Source organism: Guyanagaster necrorhizus (assembly GCF_019112545.1).
Source record: "Guyanagaster necrorhizus MCA 3950 unplaced genomic scaffold BT62scaffold_7, whole genome shotgun sequence".
Lineage (NCBI taxonomy): Eukaryota > Fungi > Basidiomycota > Agaricomycetes > Agaricales > Physalacriaceae > Guyanagaster > Guyanagaster necrorhizus.
The window spans coordinates 1,686,783-1,708,761 of record NW_025064886.1 but is presented as its reverse complement, the minus strand read 5'-3'; the positions used below and the strand labels follow the sequence as shown (position 1 = coordinate 1,708,761).

The following is a 21,979-nucleotide window of genomic DNA, read 5'->3' as shown; positions in this document are numbered from 1 at the left end:
CAACATCATCCCCATCATGAAATACACGACGTCAAGTGTCGGACCGAGTCACCTAATAAACCATTTGTCCGATTGAAGCTTACGAGTCAAATGCAGATGTCTTGAGAAGTCCTGCCAGTTGTTACCGCAATCGTGAACGGAAACACGTGTACGTTCAGAATTCGAAGAATCCACCAGGAGAAACTAAGGGAATACCGCAAAGTCCCTCAAAACTCAGTCCTGACATCAGCATGAATTCCCAATGCCGGTGATGTCCCTGGGTGCATATGGATGATGTTCCACAGGTTCGTTCATATATCCCCTTGTACTCCATGTGTTATGAAATGTTTATCGCAGCGTCTTCCTAGAACCCATATAACACCTCCGTAGATGATTCTATTGGATCCAACTTGGCCTTTACGCCAACCAAGTCTATACCTGCCACCTAACGGATTTATCGATGTCCGCCTCAGTGTCCTTTGACTACGTCGTTGTTGGGGGCGGGACCGCCGGCCTGGTTATTGCCACTCGCTTAGCCGAGGATTCCAACGTCTCTGTCGGCGTCATCGAAGCTGGAGAGGATCAGTCAAGTCGTCCTGATGTTCTCATTCCTGGTACCGTTCTTCCTCCTCCCGACAGCGTATAGCTTCTGACGCGTCTTCTTGAAGGAATGGCGGCTATGCATCTGAGAGGTCCTTCTGATATGGACTGGAAGATGTACACTACTCCCCAGCCTGGCGCAAAAGGGCGTAGCCTCTGGCTCCCCAGGTAAGTTGCAGGGTTCTGATATTTAATTTTTGGGGGTCTGACGCATCGCTTCAGGGGAAAGGTCATCGGTGGATGCGGTACTGTGAGTTAATTATCAGCGTAAATTGCAGGATTGGTCTAGACTGATGTCTTGTCATCAGACAAACATTGTCGCGCTTGGAAAGTAAGTCGCTCCGACTTTTTCGTATAGCGCTTCTGAGCTGGACGAAATTTTAGGGGTAACATTGCAGAGTATGACGGTGAGCTTGAAGAGTGCGACGGTCACAAATCGTATGCTAAGAACGTTAAACCCAGCGTTTGAAACATTGGGCGCGACCGGATGGAATTGGAAAAACTTGATTCCCTATTTCAAGAAGGTACGCTGTCGTCTCGGCGACATTACATCCGTTAATGCTGTCATTCGCTAGTCCGAGACCTTCACAATCACAGAGAAGCAGTCCGCCGAGACTGGGATCAAGTTTAACCCTGAAATCCACGGTTCAAGTGGACCTATTCACAGGACACTCTCCAGGTGGTCTAGCAACATTCTCAAGCCTCTCATTGAGGGATTTGCATCTGTCGGCGTCCCCCTTAACACCGAATACGTGAGTTTTCGTCGTTATCGTACCTTTTGACCCCACGACTAAGTATTTGAAATTTCCTCCTAGTACGATGGTTACAGTGGTGGTGTTTACCCAATGCAACTATCTGTACACCCAGAACATTGTGTCCGTAGTTCGGCGGCTTCTGTGAGATTTATGCTTGGTCACTTATCAATCGCTTTGGTATTGACGGAACGCCACAGGAATATTACGGCCCGAACAAACAGAAGAGTAACTTAACACTGATCACTGGCGCAGAAGCGACACGCATCCTTTTGAAGACCGATGAGGCTTCGGGCGAGATCATCGCTACTGGCATCGAGTACTCAAAGGGCGGGGAACTTCTCACCGTGTCCGCGAACAAGGAGGTCGTCCTGACATTAGGTTCGTATAGTTGCCGCCTTGATTCATTGTCGCACTCAAGATTCGATCAGGTACCATGAAGACACCGCAGTTACTAGAACTGTCGGGCATCGGTGATAAAAAGATCTTAGAAGCCCATAACATTCCGGTTGTGCTGGACCTCCCCGGCGTCGGGAACAACTATCAGGTTAGTGTCATCTCGTACGGTCATGACATGATCTGACCTTTTGCCAGGACCATTATACTTCCGCTTTCATTGCCGAGATTGATCCCAAGTATGAATCGATGGATATAATGATGGACCCACAGCAAGCTGCTTTGGAATTCCAGCTGTAGTGCGTAAATTTTCTGCTCGTCTGCAAAAACTCCGTCATAACCGCGATTTTCTTTAGTCAAGAGAAAAAACAAGGCCGATTGACCTCTAATGGGCCCGGTCTTTACTCATTCATTTCGGCTCAGGCTTACATGTCTGAGGAGGTCGTGGAGGAGATCACAACAAAGGCGGATAAGATGGCCGACGTATCTTCTAACCCGACCTTCAAGGCACAGGCAGAGTGGCTCAAACGTTCCAACATTCCCGACCTGGAGTACGTTTACCTTCCACATGTTTTTTTTTTCGTCTTTCTGACAACATGTGCTACGAACTCCAGATTTGCAACGTTCAATGGATATATGCCAACCGGGACTACAATGCCCGAGCCTGGAAAACACTACGTTTCATGGTTGCTTGCCGCAGCGCATCCTTTCTCTCGTGGCACAGTGCACCTCAATTCTGCGGATCCTCACGCGCCACCCGTGATCGACCCCCACATGTTCGAGGAGGACATCGACGTTCAGATCCTCGCTGAAGGTCTCAAGTTCGCACGCAAACTCATCAAATCGGACGTACTCAGCACGGTCATCAAAGGCGAGATCTCTCCTGGAAAGGACATAAAGTCCGATGAGCAGCTCCAAGACTACGTGCGGAGTACCGGCATGACAGTCTATCATCCTATCGGCACCGCCTCTATGCTCCCTAGAGAGGATGGAGGCGTTGTGGATGCCAATGTCATGGTCTATGGTACCAAGAACTTGCGGGTGGTGAGCATGAAAATTTATAGTCTTCAATTTACAAACTCTTATGGTCGCGACACGCTATTCTTCAGGCCGACGCCTCAATTATTCCTATTCACATTGCCTCTCACCCCCATGCGACTATCTACGCTATGGCGGAGAAGGTCAGTGTTGAATTAAATGTCCGTGATGATCCCAAGCTGATTGAAATCCTTCACAGGCGGCGGACATTATCAAAGCGGCGGCTTAAAACGTTCGACAATGTGGGTTGTAGTAATATATTTTTCTATGTATTTTGTAGATAGCATATGACCAGGTAATTGGTCTGGGATCAATGCTGCAGATGGAACGGAATTAATAATTTTATACCCCCATGCAGTTAGCCATAATGGCCTTACGCTTGGGCTTTTGAGACTCAATACACTGGTGCGACGATCGCGTAGCAACGGGATGATCATTCAGAGCAAGACATCTACAATGAGCTAGACGGGAAGAATAGAAGTCGAAGCAATATAATTTAAGTCGTAACAATAGTCCGGGTGGAGAACTATTACTAGCAAAGTCCAAATCTTGTGTGCTTGTGTATACGTATGGTACCATGTAGATGATGATCTGGGATCACGTCGATCATGAACAGAGATCTATATGCATTAATACAGTATGAATAAAAGAAGAAACTTCTACACCATGGTCGATAGTCTTCATCGAATAAACATGCTATGCAGCAGTGCAAATGCGCATGCGCCAGCACACACCATGAAACCAAGGGGATACCCATTAGGATTCCCCTCAATACTAACAGACCAGAGCTAAGAGACATATCAGCATCTCATTACGGGACGTAGACTAACCGAGTAAAAAAAACGCACATATCCACCCAATACAGGACCCAAACACCGAGCAAGACTGACTATACTCTGCGCTATACCATTGGCGTACCCGACGGCACTCGGTGGCGTCACTAAAACCCATTCATCGGTCAATAAAAAATGGCGTTGACAGCATGATGCGCACTATAATTCAACAGGATAGAGACCGCAGTATACGCAAAGGTGGAACCGCAGAACCGTAGTGCACTAGAAATGCTTCATTAGCCAAAAGGGTAGTTTTTAACTTCGATTTATAACCTACGTGCTTATGGCAAGCCCAGTCATCAGAATGAAGTTGCCGTCATCCTCCTCGCTAGCAAACGGTACACGATAAAGTACGACCGTAAGATAAGATGGGATAAACAGCAAGGAACCAAGTCGGAACATGGCTAGATGGGAGAAACGTCCTCGCGGCGGCCTATGCTTGATATCAGTACCTGGCTGTTTGAATCCAAGACATGAAACCCACCCAATATTTCTAAATGAATGTACAATCAGTCCGAGATTCACTGTAACACAATGGTAACGTACGGATAGAGGTAAAACTGGTATGCAATCTGGCAGAGAGACATCAATGCAACTGTCGGAGACCTGTCAGACTAGAATGGTCGTCGAGGAACTATAGACTCAACTAAGCTGTGCGAAGTGTCCAGCATTGAGATTCAGGCCTCCAGAATCATAATCGCTATCCGAATAGTAAGTTAAGACGTTGCTCCTTAATTTATCTATCTGACGACTCACGTTACAAGATACGACATGAAGACCTGATCGTGTGTCGTAGAATGAAGTGCCAGCAGACCATACTGCACTATAATCATAACGGGCAATTGAGACGACAATGAAGCCGGTCTCTCTGCCAGGGACTCCAGATCGACTTGGTCATTTATCTGCGAAGTCCTCCTCGATTCCGCGATAGGCGCGAGGGAATCAGCACCAGTGACCTCGGCCGCTGGAGTAAGTAGTTGTTGTGCATCCAGAACAGCAGCCGGAGGCTTAACACCAGAATGAGAGAATATGGAAGGAGCATTGGAGAATCGACGGGATATGTGTGTACCTTCTAATGGCTGAGAAAACGAAGCCTGGCGTTGAGGAATAGGCCAAGGGCTGGAAGGAAGGCGAGGCGAACCAAGACGAAGGGATCTGATAGTCCCGCGTGTATTAGAAGAACGACGTGCAATGGGTGTCGCATTGGAAGCTCGACGACTGGGGCGCGTCGGCGTCGAGATAACAGATGCAGATATGGAATCGTCATCGACAGGAACATGCTCCACGTTTTCTTCCACATCCAAAGCCTCCTCACCGGAATCATCATCAGATCCCATCTCAGTATCACTTTCGAACGGATCCTCGTTGTCGACATTCATTGCAGCAGCGACCCACAGATCCGCGATGTTAGTAACCGCATTCTCATTGGCCATAAGCAACCTCTGAGCAAAATTAAGGTCATTGCTTTCGCTAGCTTGTGATTCTCGGTTTCCGTCAATATTACTTCCTCGTCTTCGCCGCAAGGAGCTTGTCATGCTCCCGTGTCTTGCTCTCACAGTCGCTGTCGCATTGCTCACCAACCTGTTCCTATAGCTACCGTACCCATACGCAGAACCATTAATGCGGCTTGTCCTGGATGCAGTTCTTGATAATCTCGGTCCCGCAGCCAGAGGTACAGGGGGTTGTGAAGCTGCGGACGAACCGCCGTTCAAGACAGTTCTGTCTTGTGCATCATAAACTCGGGAGGCAAAGTAGCCAGAGAGCTTTTGGGAAAGTTTTTTCCGAATAGATCCCGTAAGCGTAGTGGGCTCCCGGTCCTCATCGTCAAAGATTGGGCTTGGTGGAATGGATTCTTCCTCTGGGATTGGTGGGTGCATATCAACCTTCTCAGGCATGAGGCGAATAGCCCCTTCCCTAGGCCCGCCATCGGGGCCCAGGAAACACGCGAGAACGGAACCTGAAAACGAGTACGGTCATGAGGTGTCCACACGCCAAGAAAAAAACAATCGAACCTGTAAAGGTGATCGCCGCCGCCATTGCACACGGTAGAAGATAGGGATAATTTACGAATAAAGGGAAGGAGTCAAACGTTCCGGGCCACTTCAGGGCTGGGCTTTCGACTAACAAGTCCCGTTAGATGGGTATCAGCAGAATGCAGAGTAACTGACAAGTTCCTCCGATTATGGCCCCGGCCACACCACCAAAACCCCAGCAAAATCTGCATAATAGTTGGTATTGTATTTCATAGCAAACCGGCGTCTCGGGAACACGCACCCCAGAATAGCGTAAGCTCTACCTTCATTGCTTGCATCGGTTACGAAAGAGATAGACCCTCGAGCAACGCCGACGGCTCCGGCGAAGATACCTTGCAATAACCTTACGCATATGGCTTGCTGCAAACTAGTGCAAGTCCCGAAGATAGCACAAGTAATGGCACTACCGAGGAGTGATATCACTAGAACCGCTCTTTTCCCGTGCTTATCAGCCACGGTAGCCTGGTGGATAGAGGAGCACAAGGACTGTGAACAAGAAGGTGAGTGCGCCACTGGTGAATTGGACGTACCCAAAGCAGTGACGTGAGGAACTGAGTCAGGAAAAAAGTTGATACTACAAGCGTTTAGTGAGTTATTCTGCGAGCATCATTAGTAAAGACCGAAGTATACCTAATACGCCCGTCCAAAAAGCGATGTCAGCCTCATCAGTGAGCAGACCGAAGCCTAAAATCCTCCGTTAGATTGACAAAGCCGCACACCGGATCTGACTAGCCTTTAACCATGAATAACAAGAATGGGGTCGACACGTTTGCAGATAAGAATTCTCCCAGCATGGTCTACGGAACGCAATAAGATAATGAATAGGAAAATTGCGAATGACGACGCACGATGGACAGAACAATCATGGAGAGTATTGGCAGTGGCGTCTGATACACTTCCCCAGCAGGCTGCATTACCGTGGGCACCGGTGGCCTCTCCGACGGAGCTGGCGACTCTGCTCCTGCCCTCAATCTCGAAGCGAAACTCGGTCGACGCATGCTGTTGCCAAACGAAATTCGACCAAGAACTCTGCGCAAAGATGACCCGTCGCGCTGTGGTGTATCATTCTCATCATCCAGGGCGGATTCGTCTGCGCCAAACGACCTGTGTGGCTGCAAAATCCGGTTTGCTTGAGGTGTACTCATTGCGCACAGCGCAAAGACAACGACTACGTCAACGGTAACGAACAGATTTGGACAAAATCGGGACCAAAGTTTTTGCCCCAAATGTTGATGTAATTACATCATTCCTGAGAAAATGTCTCAGTATCATTCTGTCCTGTATAGGCATGGAAGCAGCCACCAACGCGGCGGCAACGCATTTTCGAAAACTCCTGAACACTAGCGGATGGTTGGCGCAAGACTCGATACTGCGGAAAGTGCGCTCAAAATTTCCAAAGAGGCCTGCCGCCGGCTACTTGGAAATGAAATGTGGCTGTGTCGACGGTTGCTAACGTTAACGTTCCTGAAAGGGACCCGATATGTTTTCTTCACGTTCAGGTTGTTCTGTTCAAACTTCTCTGTTTCCATTCTGCTGTGCGGTCTCGTCGGTACCGAATCTCGGGCCGCCCCTCATGTGAAGATCAATCTATTATTCATTATCAGTGACTGATGGGTTAGAAACAGAATTCAAAAGCAGGTCTATCATGTTGCTTCATGCCGAGGAAAAATGTGTTTGTCGAAACGATTATGATCATTTCTATCCCCGTCAAGTTTTTAACCTAACTATTATTGGTTACACGTGCTCATGCCCTTTTTTCTTCGCGTAGAATTTCATTATCCAGTGGAAGTTGAGTGGAACCTGAATTTGTCCGAGTTAGAAATTGAATGAGGTGTCCATGGTCTCTGACCATCGAGCCCAACGGCGGTGAACAACCTGCGCTTCAACTATCACACCGGGTAAACCATTCCCTATGCGTATGTGGCTCTCCCGCCAAACCTGTTAGAGTGGAGGAAAAGTCGATGGTATTCGAGTCTATCTCGTACACGTCAGGCACATCTTCATGCAACATCAGTGTCTCGCGTTCGTTTGCAGTGCAAGTCATTTCTTACCTGATCTCTACCGTAACGCTAGCTGGCAAAAGGGCGGCACTTGCCGCACCAAAACGGTGACATCGAAAGGGCGGGTAGCAGACGGATCATCGGGTTACGTCTAAAAAGTGACGCCTTAGGACCGCCTCAGGCGGCCTCGGACGACGTGGAATATTGCTTTCCGGCAAAATACCGAATGTTTTCCCGCTGAGCATACTCCCGCCGTCCCTAAGCGCCGACGTCGAGTGTCTAAAAGTAATTATTCAGTATATCGAAAGCATAATGGAAAGGATCCGGTGAATGCAGCCGAAATATGTTCACTGAGTCAAAGTCCCAGTGTTGACTGACTTCTTCTGCTAGTAGTCGGACCATATCTACAGTACTTGTTTCTCTGCGAATGTCACCCCGACGACACTTTCCCATTACTAGGGTACCGTACCTTCCACGCCTCGCAGAATCGCCAGCGCGAGCGCGAAAACTATCCGAGGAATATTTGTAAGGCCCGTCCCGCGTTGTCGCAAATGACACGATTCGCACGGGAAACTATCTCCATTGCATCATACTGATGGCCCCAAGAAGAGTAGAGTTTCTGCGCAACGGTTGGAAAGGCTTCCGGAGCGGTGATTGTGGTTGGGTTACCGCATGTTCTGTTTTTTCGCGATCTATGGCGACTTGACTGGAGTAAAAATCCAATCACTGTGGCAAGATATGTCATGGTAGCTCTGCATTCTACATCGTGTTCACGGGTGCAAGGCGAGGATCCTTTCAATCCGCCACCCCCGCCTGCCTCCCCGCAAAAAACGGTTGAACCCAATCAGGAAAGTGTTGGCGTGACCAATCATGGGCCTGGGAAGACGGGTTGGTCGGTCACATCTGGTGCGGGATCAATTGCTCGCCCATCTATCATGTTTCCCCGTCGCAGTAGCGATATCTGTTTTTCCATCTGTTTTGCCTTCATTTCTTCGCCAACATTTGGAATTTTTCCATGTTCTACATGACAAAGCAATGCTGCTGTGCCTACGGAGCAATTGGCGCCCATCGCAACGCGGCTACTACTGTTACAGGTACGGGCACCTAACTGCGCGGCGGCTTGGTACATGTTGCAGCTCGAGAGTCAGGGTAGAAGATCTCCCGTCACTCCTGGATCTCTGGACCGCGTCAAACCTAATGCTCTTCATTTGTCTCGTCGATCTACTGGATCTGTGTGAATTTTCACTTCCAGACCTAGTCGACTAATTATTTCGGTAATGATTACTGGCTTCCCCCTTCAGTACTGGAGTCAAAACGCTTCGTGCAGGCAGGACGATATTTTCGGATCGGAAGCTAATTCTCGGGACGGTGCCTTTCTCGTAAAAAGCTGAGGGAGGCAGGAAGGTATGGTTCTAAAATAGAAATCTACCAAAAGTGACCAGTATGGCCCGGATTTGAATCTGTCCGATCACATACCGGCCATATAAAAGGTCAGTGAACACTTGCTTTGTCTCTACCGTCCATTTCTTCTTCCTGCTCTTCGCATTTTTCCCGCTTTCCTCATTTTCTTATCTGTTTTCCTGTCTTGCTTTCTCCGATGTCAGTCGCGTCTTCCATGCAGGCACCCACGCCTATGCCTACAAAATTCATCCTCCCCGACCTCGTCTCGCACTGTACCTTTGACATCAGCGTCAGTCGGTACCGAAAGCAGATCACATCAGAGACCAAGAAATGGCTATTCACCAGCGGCAATCTGATGGGACAGAAACGCGCCAAATACCACGGTTTGAAGTGCGGGTTGCTCACTGCAATGTGTTACCCCGGAGCGGCGTGCCCCCAGATCAGGGTCTGCAACGACTTTCTCACATACCTATTTCATTTGGACAACCTTTCGGACGATATGGACAAAAGCGGGACCCAAACGACAGCGGATGTTGTTCTCAACACCCTCTACCACCCACATTCTTATCATTCTCCCACTCGTGTTTCCAAGATGACGAAAGAGTATGTCACCTTTCCATCCGGTTCTACACGCCGTGGCGTTGACATATGATTTTTAGCTATTGGCGACGTCTCATCCAGACGGCTTCTCCAGGAACGCAACAACGCTTCATCGAGACTTTCGACTTTTTCTTCCAGAGTGTAACGGAGCAGGCTCACGATCGGCACACGGGTGTTATTCCTGATCTCGAATCTTACATTGCCCTTAGGCGAGACACATCTGGTTCGTTTATCTCATGATCAGAACATTACAGCGTCCTAATATTGCTCGCAGGGTGCAAGACATCTTTTGTTCTGATCGAGTACGCCTACAACCTCAATATCCCGGACGAAGTAATGGACCACGATCTAATCCGTGGTCTCGGCGAGGCAGCCAATGATCTAGTAACATGGTCTAACGTATGTTTTTCATCCCCGAGCCTGAATCCGAACACGCGTAACTGATAGATGGACATGCCTCTTTAGGATATTTTCTCATACAATGTTGAGCAATCCAAGGGCGATACCCACAACATGATTCCCGTTGTTATGAATGAGCAGGGGCTAGACCTCCAATCTGCGGTAGATTTTGTGGGAGAGTTGTGCAAGCAAGCTATCGACCGGTTTAACTACGATAGAACGCAACTTCCCTCTTGGGGCGAGCAGATCGATCGTGAAGTTGCCATATATGTGCAAGGATTAGCTGACTGGATTGTCGGCTCTCTCCACTGGTCTTTCGAGTCCGAGCGATACTTTGGAAAAAATGGCCGCCAAGTTAAGGCGAGCCGAGTGGTTACACTCTTACCTCGTCGATCGTCGTATGTTTGATTTTTTGTTCGAGTTCTCCAGCGGTCTAATGCCCATCTCACAGATGATCATCCCCCTTTCGTGCAACCTTCACTTATCTTATAATTTGTTCTCGCCAACTTCCGAGTTGTATTGCTAACCGATCCATCTCCGACGCGCGAGACACGCTTCACGATATCTTATTATTCACCACATCTACTATGCTCACGCTCATTGGCGTTTTCCGTTATCCAATATGCTGTACTTGTACATTTCATCATCTTCTCTGCTTCTCCTTGTACGCACGGACTACACGTTCCTTTCATCGGCTTATTTTTCTCTATTATCTTTTACAATATGCACATTAAAGTGCATCGCTATCGTATTTGCTATCTATTCAATTATCCACCCTTATGTTATTTCTCATGCGTAATTGACTTGCGCATTGCTTTGTACATAGCACATATGTAGTTACTACATACAAATGGAATACAAAAACTCGGTTATCTTTGGTACAATTATAGTACCATTATGCTTAGCTTGGTTCGTACGTCGGCACCGCACATGATCGTTGAATTTATACAATAAGATGGTGAAGCGATGCCTTGATACCGTCGTGTTACAGTGGCAGGGTGAGTGAATTGCCAAGCAGTGCAACTAAATAGGTATCATAACCGCTGTCGTATCATAGATGGGATCAGCACGCAACTGAGACAAGGAAAATCTCAGGATTGCCGGCTCCCGACATATTGTAGGCAGTAAGCCGTTGTTGTGATTTCTGTTGATGAGCGTGGAGCGACTTGTAGAAAGTGATAGCCCAGGAAAGGAGTTTCGCCGTTATTTGCCACACTTGATACCGTCAAGCCGGATCCCATCAGAAACTGGGAGTTGACGGATGGGAAGGTCAAACTCGTCACAGAAATGTCCTGAAGAGCCGGGGAGGGGCGTCTAATAATCTCTAGGAATCCGCATCCCCATGAACTGAAGGGGTGCGAATAGCTTCGTCTTTAATGAATGCGAAAAGCGGCCTGCTAGATCCACAGTAAAGGTATCATTTGCCTTCCATGACTGGTGACTCAACGGCTGTGGATGAATCGTGACGGCGATAGCCACGGGGATAGAATGCCATCTTTGGAGTACAAACAATAGCTGTTTGGGAACGAAAGTTCGCTTTCACTGGAGAAGGAGCCTCAACTTCTGAGAACAGAAAGCGATATACAACAAAGGAATCCAGATACGGCCGTGCTTTCGTCGCTTAATTGAATTGCTTGTGATTCGAGTTAGCGCCTCGGACTTCCTGTTTCCAGGACCAATTAGAGACGTTGTACGACTTCGAGTCTGACTGGTCCAATAATTCAGCCAGTACTCCCGAATCGAGACGACTTAACGGCCGGCAGTTTATCCCAGATACGAGTACGACGGTTGTACAAAGTATATTGCAGATGTCGGAACCAAATCCACAGCGGCAAGACGCGTGATGGCCGGCTACCGGGCTCTCTCGTTCACCAAACCCTTCAAAAGGCCATGTGCTCATATGTATAGGCTGCTGAAGCCAATCCAATATATTTTCGATAACTAATCAATGACCCTCGCCGCCCGCTATTAAAGTTATGAACGGCGACAATATGAGGGATCGACACAAGGGGCCGCGAAGATGTTGAGTGTCCTCGTTGCAGGTACCAAGCAGGAACTTCAGGGAACCTCATGGCGGAAGAATTATTTGGCCTCATCCCGCGCACCAGCCCCGTCCAGATGTGGATTATTCGGGGTCCATTTCCACAGAGAAACTCGCGTGGTATACATCCGCGAGGCTGTCATGCTCCCTGTATCACGGTACCGAGGAAGAATGAAAGGGGCATCTTGTATTCTGCAGACTTGCGCAGTAACGGGATCTGGTGGGATAACGACCACAATATTGCAGCTCGGTGGTTATAATATACGCAGTTTAGGTGCTTAACATTGTGTACCCGTGTGCCCGAGTGCCTTGCGTCCATGTCGGATTTTATCCTTTTCCAACCTGTACCGTGGTAAAAAGCATGTAAAGAAAGAGACCGGTTAATAAGTGCAGATTCTGTCCTGAGAGCTCCACCTTCGTTTTTCAGTTGTCCGTGTTGTAACTTGCGCCGAATACTATTTTCGACTACAAATGTCGCACACCGCCGCCACCCTCGCAACATGGCCGTTTGGGCCGCTCAATTTGCTGAGCGGCAGCCCAGGCCTGCGATTCTTCGCGCAGCGGCATACGACGGCCACTGTGTTTCATCACATAGACATTCTTTCACGGCATGGGGTCAAATTTGAAGAGAAGAAAAGCCCGTTGGTGCAGAATCTAAGGCGGAGACGGACAGAGGTACCGCGGATCACTCAGCGAGAAGCAAAGGGGGCGGCTCCGTGTGACATGGTTGACAAACAATCATCTGTATTGCGCACAACGAACGTAGTAAGCACTTTTTACGATGAACCTCTAAATGGCCGTGGACAAACTGGCCGTGCTGAAATATGACGCCTGTGACTAGGAACCGTAAGAATGGTATACGGAACTGAGAAGGAAGCGTCCGCGACGTGGGCACTTTTCAACGCCTCGGCGACAGTACAACCTGGATGGCTTGTAGAAAAGCTTGAGCTTAGCGCGGTCTAGTCCTCCAATGACCTATTCACATGTCCCCATATGTTCTCTGAGCCTCCGCGATTCACATATTTCAGAGCAAATAAGGCACTTGAGGTAATTCATTGCTTCTTCCCTGTAGAATTCCTGAAGTCGAAGTTCGACAGGCCTTCAAGTCTTTCGGCTTCATACTTGTCATCATCACCCTCGACCAGGCGAAAATCTTGTGCCGCCTTCACATGACGTGTACGAGTTTTGGGGACAAATGAACAAGATAACAGGTATGAAATGAGAACGTGGAGGGGTCACGCACCATTTGCTGCTATCGCATAATTGGTCTTATTGTTGCATTGTGGATACTAAAGCTAAGGCATTCCAATAAAGGATGTAGGAGATTCATTTGTGTGTAAGTGGCGACCGAGGGGTCAAATCCACAAACAGCCACCATAGACCGCGCAGCATCACATGCCTTGGGGTCAAAATGAATCCAGGTCGTTGTGTTAGCCCATGGGAGATCTTGTTCCCCGCAAGGACACTGGGACCTGCGATTTGATATCTCATTACATTCGTGAACGGAGACCTTTGGATACATTACTGTTGTCTGCATGCCTGACACTGGAGAGTACTCATGGCTAGATAAAGTTCAGAGTCTCCAACCCTTCCTTGCGTTGCCTGTCGGAGTATACCCAAAAAACTAGCATGTGATTGTGATTTCCATCAGGAGTGGAGCGATCGCGGGAGCAAAACTATTCCTCGTCAGCCGTACGTCGAGAGGCATGGAAATAATCCTCTTGAAGTCATCTATAGACACGAGGGTTACCCAATCAGGAACCAAAGTTGTTGATTGCGAGATATGGTGTCTTTTCAGGGCGTCTGTCAAGTCGGACCGCATTAAAGTATTCAGATACTAGACGCTCATCTCTGTGCCGTTCAAGGGCAACAAGAACAGGCTTCATGGTTGACCACTCTTTTTTAAGATTGGGCGCCAGTGTAATTGCTTCCAACTAAAACTTCAGCAACAGACCTTTATCGGTAAGTGACTCTGGCCTATTTACTAGTGTGTGCCTCTCTATTAAGTTGGTGCGCATCAAACCAAGGTCGTTCTGCCGGCTGAATTAAATCAGCCTTAAGTAGACTCTGATGAAAGACCTCAATGAAAGAAAGAAGATTGAGTACGAACTCACTCAACGATGCGTTCCTCAATTATTCGCCTTCTCTGGGAAGCTTTATGCCCTTCTTCATGATCGAAAAACCAGCCGCGGGCCATGCTAACAAGCTATGCATTCAATAAGTCATTAAGCACAGTTTCTGAAAATCCCTTCTGCTCTTCTCGATCAGTCAGAGAAAGCGTAGGATCGAAGGCGACAATCTTTTTTGTGTCCGGCTTGGGAAGTGGTAAATTACAACGGGAAGAACCTACGACAGAACTAGAAAATATATATCACAAAGGAAGGAATGAGCACAGTCACCGTTGGTCAGTCATATCGAGATGCAAGTTGGTACTTCAAGTCGAGACCGGATCTGATACTTATGTCATGGGAGTTGATGATTGGAACCCTGACCGTGGTTGAGGAACACTGAACACGCGCAATAGAATAGGGAATGAACCTATTGAGGTAAGAACATAAAATACAGGGTGAAGAAGAAAACCGATCGCAATCAGTTTCCGCGGAAGTATCTAAGACTACAGATAAATAATGTTACATAGTGCATAATCCGCCCGGATTACAATGATCTTCGGTAAGTAGGGAAAGCTTTAGAATTATATTTTATACTGGTACCTGTGTTGAGCGCGATACGGTAAGTATGATTCCATGGTAGATTAGTGCTTTAGTACTCACTAGTAGGGTACTGCGAGCCATAATCTTGATCTTTCTGGCCCTATAGACAATTGACGCTCTGAATTTTATTAGCCTTGGAATTGCACAGAACAGGCCTTTCACAATGAATATCTGACCAAATCCCCGGATTTTTCCCCAATGGCACGCTATTAGTGAAGGAGGGACTCAACGACGGTCCGAGAGCAGTCCGGTATAAGAAACCGGTCATGATTTGTTTATGTAACATATTCGGCACTTTCCACTTTCCCACGATTCACCGTTCATTAATTGCATTAACTATTCTTCGTTAGGAGTCGTCATTTCTCAGAATTCCTGCTCATTAACGTGTTTTATTCGTCGCAGTAACTTTGCAATATAATTTGTACCTTTAAATCCTATTATAACTGGAAAGGTCTCACTTGTTATAGATGATGACGATAGAGATCGCCGCCCAACCCCAGGACTGCATCTAGTATGACATATATTGAACACTTACGAAGGTTTCTGGTCTGCTTCGCTTTGGTCGCCAACATTGCATAGGCATCTAGCTTCCTTTTATGCTTTCTTCAGGTGAGCTTTCACAGGTTCTGGGGTTCACTGAAGCTTGTCTATCTCTGCCCCAAGACACGGACCACACATCGCTTTTTAGTATGACAAATTTCAATTATCGGAGCTTAGTGGTAGGTAATATCTGTATTGCTTGCGCGGATACTACGTCAGCCCGTTGACCTTCGTTTTTGTACTCTCTTGCTCTATAAGAGAGCCAACAGCAACATCATACATCGTCTTTTCATTTCCATCATGTCCTCTAGTTCAAAGCTAATTTTTGTGAGTATTCCCCATCTGACTGACCCCTTCTCCCGAGTTGTCGTATATCTTACATGTTAAACAGGTCACCGGGGGTACCGGTTTCATCGGATTCCACATCTTGACCCAGTTGCTGGATAAGGGCTACTTCGTTAAGGCGTGCGTATTGTTTATCTAAGGTTTCATTCTTCTAGGAACTATCGTTACTTATTAGTGCGGCTCGAGGACCGAAAGTCAACATCCTGAAGAAAGCTCTTTCCGTTAACTACGGTGAGAAATTCGAAGTTATTGAGGTTCCCGATGTCTCTTCGGGTGATTTAAGTCAACATTTAAAAGGTAAGCTCCTTCATGTGTCATTTTATATTATCCGTTCTCAGATTCCCGTAGGAGTAGACGCTATCATTCATTCTGCAGCGCCTCTACCAGGTCGGGTTGACCCAGAGACAGCTCTTCGAGTGAGTGGTCCGTACTTTGACGCATCGAGTCTGCTGACACACCCGACGTTACAGATTAGTATTGATGGCTCTCTTCACATTATACGCGAGGCCGTAAAGGCTAATGTTCCTAGAGTCGTTACTACAAGTTCCGTCGTCTCATATCCTACTCCGGTAGGGCCATTTGGTGTAGATGGTCGGTCTTTTTACATTCTTGGACTATTCATTCTTAAAAAAAAGGGCAGATTGGAATGCCATCACCAAGGAGGAAGCTATAGCTTCTGGAGTGCCGTTCCATGTATATGTAGCCGAAAAGAAATACTCCGACATGGCCGTTGTTGAGTTTGCGGAGAGTCATCCCGAAATCGATCTTACGCTCAGTGCGTTCGGCTGCCAGCATCATATACAGTGTAATTGGAACTCATGGATTATCACGTAGTCGGACCTCCGTTCAATTTTGGACCCATTGCTCCAGGTTTCGAGCTCCTTATATCTGAGCCGAATCTCAGCGCACTATCTACCAATGAATATCTTTACGCACTTCTCCGACCTTCTCCGACCACTTTTCCTTCTCTACCGGGTGCTATCGATGTCCGTGATGTAGCTAGGGCGCATGTCCTTGCTCTGGAATCCCGGCCATCCTCCGAGGTAGGACGGAAGAGATTGGCTATATGCTCCCCCTACCAGTCTTCGTACAAGGATGCGCTCGCTATTATCGCGAAGGAGCGCCCCGAACTCAAGGATCGTCTCGCAGATGGGAGTCATGCACCGGAATGGCCTTCGTACACCCTCCCGTTAAACTGGGAAAGGCTAGAACATGTGCTTGGATTGAAGGCGGATTCGTTCATTGCATGGGAAAAGACGGTCTTGGATGCTGTGGATAGTCTACTTCTCATTGAAGGGCAGTGGAAGGAGAAAGGATTCAAGGTTCCGGTATGAGGTGATTTACTGTATTTATCTTTCATAAAAATCTATTCTTCCCTTCCTACCACTTAACGACATACTTTCTCGTCATGAGTGAAGACCTTGACGGCTCGTCATAACAAACTTGGACCTTTTCCGGACCGTCACTATGTATGCGTTGATGCACTTGAATCTGATTTATCAAACACCAGTGGGACGAAGTTGCAAAGGGGCCAGTCGGATCTCGGACCGGATACCATGAGCATGGCAGTGCCCCTCACAACTGTCAGCGTTTTAACTTGGTCTACGTCTACCTAGTCGCTGCTGAAGCGCTCAAGCTTCTCGGTCCTTACTGTTATTACTCAACGGTGTGCTCATTATTGACAGCGTATACCGACAGCGGAGCGAGGCTTCTTGGTGAATGCTTATCTATCTCATTTATTTTCTGGTAAGGATCTCACGCGTTTGCGTTCATTCTACTGCTGACTTTCTCGCAGACATGTCTATCAATGAACCAGAGCAAGTTGCTTCTTACCATTTTAAATGGTTGTAGCTGACCAGGAGTAACCTTGAAGACCTTGGTGTTTCACAGGTGTGTCGACTGACGGTCGCGCTGGATTCGGCTGTATTAATGTATACTGGGATTTCTAGTTCTTCGAAGTAGCGGCCTGCACCTTTTACGACCAGAGAAATCATGGCGTCCCATAATAACTATACAAGTCGAGTCCAAGGGTGGTTCAGTAGATTGCGACGCGACGCCGTGCCATGAAACGACCTTGGGAAGCGATGGCCAAAATCCTAACCAGAAGGAAGTTTTCTACATGTAAGGGTGCATATGTGCTATCGCAGTCTGATTTATAACACCCTGTAGTCATGACGTTTCTCTACAGTCCAAAATCTCCATCAAGGTCTGGCACCGCTCTCAATCGAAGAGGAAGGGACGGAAGAAAATTCTCGTCGCAAACGCATGCTATATGTTAGGTGATCTGATAAAGGGACAGAATGAGGCTGGACAATGTAAGTATGCTTGTTTGTGCTCCTTGCTACCGACTTCACGAAATTAGGCCTGGACGTTCGTTTAAACACTCTATCCTCCAACACCAAACGCCTCAAAGGCGCTCGCTTAGGGGTGTGGCCTAAGCTGTCTCTCCGTGTACGACTACCATCAACGGCCAAGCTACACTACGAAGAACAACCTTCTGATGACGACAGCTTATGTGAGGAAAAAAGGTTTACTTCACTTATTTCGATACTGAACACCTCGCAGCATGTTGCTCGGATAGCATACCTTCTACACCTAGAAGCGAAGGTCATGACGACGCCATCATTCTACCGCCTCCCACTGAGCAGGAACTCAAAAGACGTTTGCAGCCTTATATGATAGACTCGGATGACGAGATGGCGCCCCTTCTCACAGATGAAGCGTACCTCAACAGTGCCCCACCTATCCTACCCCAGTATTCAGAAACCGAAAAGCCTCCGGACCTCCCTGCCATGGGCGTCATGCAGCGTATTGTCGCGTCTTTCACGATGTATGCTGAGCTGAGAGATGAATCCCACTACGAGCGGGCATTCTCGCGACAGCAAATGGAGTGGTCATACGTCGGTGGCCTCCTCACCGCATTGGCTGCGTACGTCTCCTTTCCTAGACCCTTCGTGGCAGCCATACTGACATAGCTGCCTACAGCGTCGACACCGCTGTTTTCTCTATCTCTCCCGGTTCTCTCTTCATCATCAACCCCATCGCCCAGTCCTTTATCGCCATGTCTTCCACAGCCTGTGGCCTCGGGATCTTTTGTGATGCTTGGTTTATCTTCCGCTATAACTTTGTCCCACTTGAAACCGCTCGCACGCGTTCCAGGGACATGTTTGACTCATATTTCTTCTTCTCATTGTCGGCGAGGGTGCCAATCATATGTATGCTGTTGTCGGGGCTGACGTTGATGGGATTTTTGGGTGTGGTCGCATGGACGGTGTGGCCGGCAGGGTTGCTGATCATGTCCTTTGTAGTGGGAATGTTGATGTCATTGCAGTTCTTAGTGTTCGGCGCCTGGTGGTTTGTTGGGAAGGTGATGTGTGCGGGGAGGAAGGTTCGGAAGGTAATCAAGTGGGTTGTTGGAAGGGATAGTGGAGAAGAAACGTCAAATTCTGCGTAGTGCCATTTCGAGCTGTGTTTTTACCTTGCACTATGGGTGTAAGTACAATCTGTATTTATATTTTAAATAAATGATTTCTAACATTGAAATAGCCGACAGTTCCGATGCCGATAATTATACGTCGCATGTTCGAAGCCACGGACGTATTTGCTCTGAGCCCTGTCGTCATTTCTACGCAAAAGTATGGCCAACCTGGACCTTACAAAGCCATTTCTATAGACCTAATCCGTTACAAAATACCCGCACCAGCTTGCGTAAAGCTAGGACCCGATAAACGGCGTTCACTTTGATCTTTCTTTCCTCATATCAACGGGCTCAAGAAATTATGTCCTCGAGCTCGAAGCTGATCTTCGTTAGGACTCCGATCGATGTCATCTCGGCCCTTCTCCTGTTAATCATTACAATAGGTTACCGGAGGCACAGGCTTCATCGGTTTCTACGTTTCGACCCACCTACTAGACAATGTGTACTCTGTTCGAGCGTAAGTCATGATCGTTGAGCCCTTCAACATTATAGCTAATAGCTGTTCTATATTAGTGCTGCCCGACGTCGCAAGGTCGAGCATATCGTCGCCCGGTGTGTAGAGTTTAAACAGGGAACGCCCATTGGAGTTGGCACACTCAACAACCCCCTTTCCCCTGCAAAGCGGGAGAGTACAGAGTGAGGAGCAAGGCTGGTGAGCATCGGGGTTGGATGTCAGACGGCATCATCAGAGAAGAGTCGACATGGAGGTAGTCGGGTGTGATGAACCCACGAACCGAGATGGGGGAGCGTCAGCTGGGTGAAGCAGGGAAAAGAATGTCAAGTGGGGTGAATGCAGATGCCAAAGAAGGATTGCATCTTTCTATGGAATGCATGACACCGTACACCTCGACACGAGTGATTGCATATCCCGATGGCCAAAGCCGATGTTCTCTTTGGATAGCGTAGCGCGGAGACTGGTGAGGATTTTTTCCGAATCAGGCGCTGGATATGGATTGTCGCAAAAAGGAATCGTACCCAACAAACCGGACGTCCTCCTATCCAATTCCCGTATTCGCAGCCCAGGTGCGCGGCTGGAGTGCCATGAGTCACCACTCTGACGTCTGCGTTGTCTTTTCTTCTCAAAATCGTCTCTGATATCGACATGTCCTCGTGCGAAGGATTCGTGTCGCACACTTGGAGTCTTTCTTTGAAAGGTTCATTAGGCGTCGGGGTATGAAGTATTACAAACGCACAATAAGTATACGTCCAAACCTCAGAATGGACCTCTGCAAAGCGAGTAAGCAAAACATGAACCGCTCGAACGATGAGAGAAAACTGATCAGCTGTGTTTGTTTTTCGTCAGACAGGCAGGCATGTTGGACGATATCGATGACGCATCATTCAATGTAGGGGGACAGTAAAAATGAATTTACTCACCGGCATCATTGGTAGTGGCGGTGCAGGACTGAAATTGAATACGATTCAGCTTTCAACGAGGGAGAGCGAGAGTCTGACGGATTATTCTCGCTGCCGACAAGTATCGACTGGCTCGGGAATGATGTGTATTCATGTCGCGGGACCGGGTGGGTTTACTGAGGCTTGAAAATGGTAGCAGGTGAGCAAAACATGAACAATCGAACGATGACGAAAGGTTGGTCAGTCGTATTTTATCTCTCTTTCCGCGAAAGACTTGTATTCAGATCTGGTATTTTCATTTTGGTGAGTATCTTTACTCTGTTCTCTCCTAAATGCTTTATCGGCATCGTCCAACGCGCCTGTGTGACGCCCATCCTCCGAGTCGAACCCGAGTGCTTGACCCCCTTCATATCCATGGCTTTTACACACGTGAACGACCTCACGTCTACTCAGGTGTCCATGATACCGTGAGTCGTGAATAGCCTCCACTCTGACACCTACGATCCCTTCCGTAATGAAAGTCCTGGCCCCCACGTCCTGTATGTGATGGGTGAAGGATAATTGCAACAGAGCTTCCAAATAAATATCCATTAAACGCTGGATAGAAAACGTTGACAAGTGCGCACCGTAATTATACGTCCCCTCATCACTAAAGTTCCTCCCTGCCTGTGATGGAGTTCAAAGCGGGTAAGCCAAAAAAATAAAAACGGGAACGATGAGCAAAAAATAAGTCAGTCGTGTATTTTTTTTCATCACACGGATACGTTGGGCGATGTCGATAGAGCATCATTTCGTAGGGGAGAGAGTGAGGGTACGCACCAGGGTGAAGACGTCGGTGGTGATGGTGGTGAAAAACATCTAGAACTGAATACTGAGCTTTTGAGGGAGACCGAGCCTGATGGATGATTCTCGCTACCGACCATCCCAAGTACTAACTGACTCAGGAGTAATATAATGTATCTTCTCTGTGATTCACAACCTACTTCTGTCGCGGGACCGAGTAGGCCTACCGAATGTTTGGTCTCCAGGGCCGTGTTGCTCGGGGTGACGAGTCATTGAACAACTCGAAGGAAGGGGATCAACCATATGCTTGTTTCCCCGTCGACCGAGAAAATACCACATGCTCGACGCCTACTACTCTCCTGCCCCACACCCTCTTCTATGACTGGTTCCACGCCAGCACACGCACAGTCCCGCCTCGCCTTTTAATTTCTTCATACGAGACATCTCAGTGGGTAGCGTACTCCTTCCCTTCACATCTACATTCAAGCCGGTCACCTAGCCGGGCATCCTAGGGCCTACTAGCCCTTCCGTTGCTCCCCCGCAGTCTTCCTCTCTGGACCATACGTCACGTCTAATAGTGGAGCTACATTACTGCCGAATCAAGCAGCGGCATGAACGGGGTGAGCTATACACGCTTGCATCCTGGGCTTTGCGTGTATAGTAGGGTCTATCCGACGTCCACGGCAGAACACTG

The 21,979-nt window shown here is 48.0% G+C and overlaps 7 protein-coding genes across 7 annotated transcripts; 6 read left to right on the top strand and 1 right to left on the bottom strand.

The window, feature by feature from the left end:
- The first annotated feature begins 44 nt into the window (after positions 1–44).
- BT62DRAFT_732692 (alcohol oxidase) lies at positions 45–3,177 on the top strand. The gene is made up of 17 exons (XM_043182063.1): positions 45–284; positions 348–593; positions 648–747; positions 802–829; positions 888–910; positions 964–986; positions 1,042–1,103; positions 1,155–1,331; positions 1,395–1,475; positions 1,532–1,712; positions 1,763–1,878; positions 1,926–2,026; positions 2,084–2,278; positions 2,342–2,771; positions 2,837–2,908; positions 2,965–3,060; positions 3,124–3,177. The coding sequence occupies exons 2-16, from the start codon at positions 440–442 to the stop codon at positions 2,992–2,994; spliced, it is 1,773 nt and encodes a 590-aa protein (XP_043042399.1). The 5' UTR covers positions 45–284; positions 348–439; the 3' UTR covers positions 2,995–3,060; positions 3,124–3,177.
- On the bottom strand, positions 3,175–6,814 carry BT62DRAFT_929967 (major facilitator superfamily MFS-1). The gene is made up of 15 exons (XM_043185837.1): positions 6,480–6,814; positions 6,365–6,428; positions 6,262–6,315; positions 6,162–6,205; positions 5,873–6,093; positions 5,767–5,816; positions 5,611–5,718; positions 4,355–5,555; positions 4,246–4,298; positions 4,145–4,193; positions 4,083–4,091; positions 3,876–4,031; positions 3,759–3,820; positions 3,614–3,705; positions 3,175–3,553 (listed from the first exon to the last, which is right to left on the bottom strand). The coding sequence occupies exons 1-15, from the start codon at positions 6,774–6,776 to the stop codon at positions 3,446–3,448; spliced, it is 2,568 nt and encodes an 855-aa protein (XP_043042398.1). The 5' UTR covers positions 6,777–6,814; the 3' UTR covers positions 3,175–3,445.
- Positions 6,815–8,307: 1,493 nt separating this feature from the next.
- On the top strand, positions 8,308–9,027 carry BT62DRAFT_733110 (uncharacterized protein). The gene is made up of 3 exons (XM_043182065.1): positions 8,308–8,725; positions 8,785–8,905; positions 8,959–9,027. Exons 1-2 carry the CDS (start codon positions 8,502–8,504, stop codon positions 8,867–8,869), a joined length of 309 nt encoding a protein of 102 aa, XP_043042397.1. The 5' UTR covers positions 8,308–8,501; the 3' UTR covers positions 8,870–8,905; positions 8,959–9,027.
- A 36-nt stretch (positions 9,028–9,063) lies between these two features.
- BT62DRAFT_732899 (terpenoid synthase) lies at positions 9,064–10,570 on the top strand. The gene is made up of 5 exons (XM_043182064.1): positions 9,064–9,635; positions 9,692–9,855; positions 9,907–10,031; positions 10,098–10,429; positions 10,483–10,570. Exons 1-5 carry the CDS (start codon positions 9,229–9,231, stop codon positions 10,484–10,486), a joined length of 1,032 nt encoding a protein of 343 aa, XP_043042396.1. The 5' UTR covers positions 9,064–9,228; the 3' UTR covers positions 10,487–10,570.
- Positions 10,571–12,486: 1,916 nt separating this feature from the next.
- Positions 12,487–13,358, top strand: BT62DRAFT_992826 (uncharacterized protein). The gene is made up of 3 exons (XM_043190366.1): positions 12,487–12,837; positions 12,914–13,119; positions 13,170–13,358. The coding sequence occupies exons 1-2, from the start codon at positions 12,544–12,546 to the stop codon at positions 12,920–12,922; spliced, it is 303 nt and encodes a 100-aa protein (XP_043042395.1). The 5' UTR covers positions 12,487–12,543; the 3' UTR covers positions 12,923–13,119; positions 13,170–13,358.
- Positions 13,359–15,708: 2,350 nt separating this feature from the next.
- On the top strand, positions 15,709–17,002 carry BT62DRAFT_888878 (NAD(P)-binding protein; the record flags this gene model as incomplete). The annotated part of the gene is made up of 6 exons (XM_043182974.1): positions 15,709–15,788; positions 15,844–15,965; positions 16,017–16,084; positions 16,139–16,259; positions 16,309–16,443; positions 16,503–17,002. Coding segments are annotated over 6 exons (1,026 nt in total), but the record flags the coding sequence as incomplete, so codon positions are not given.
- A 224-nt stretch (positions 17,003–17,226) lies between these two features.
- On the top strand, positions 17,227–19,312 carry BT62DRAFT_732613 (uncharacterized protein). Its single transcript, XM_043182062.1, has 8 exons — positions 17,227–17,414; positions 17,464–17,489; positions 17,606–17,789; positions 17,838–17,983; positions 18,031–18,183; positions 18,234–18,597; positions 18,654–19,160; positions 19,215–19,312. Coding segments are annotated over exons 2-7 (1,317 nt in total). The 5' UTR covers positions 17,227–17,414; positions 17,464–17,488; the 3' UTR covers positions 19,123–19,160; positions 19,215–19,312.
- The last annotated feature ends 2,667 nt before the right edge of the window (positions 19,313–21,979 follow it).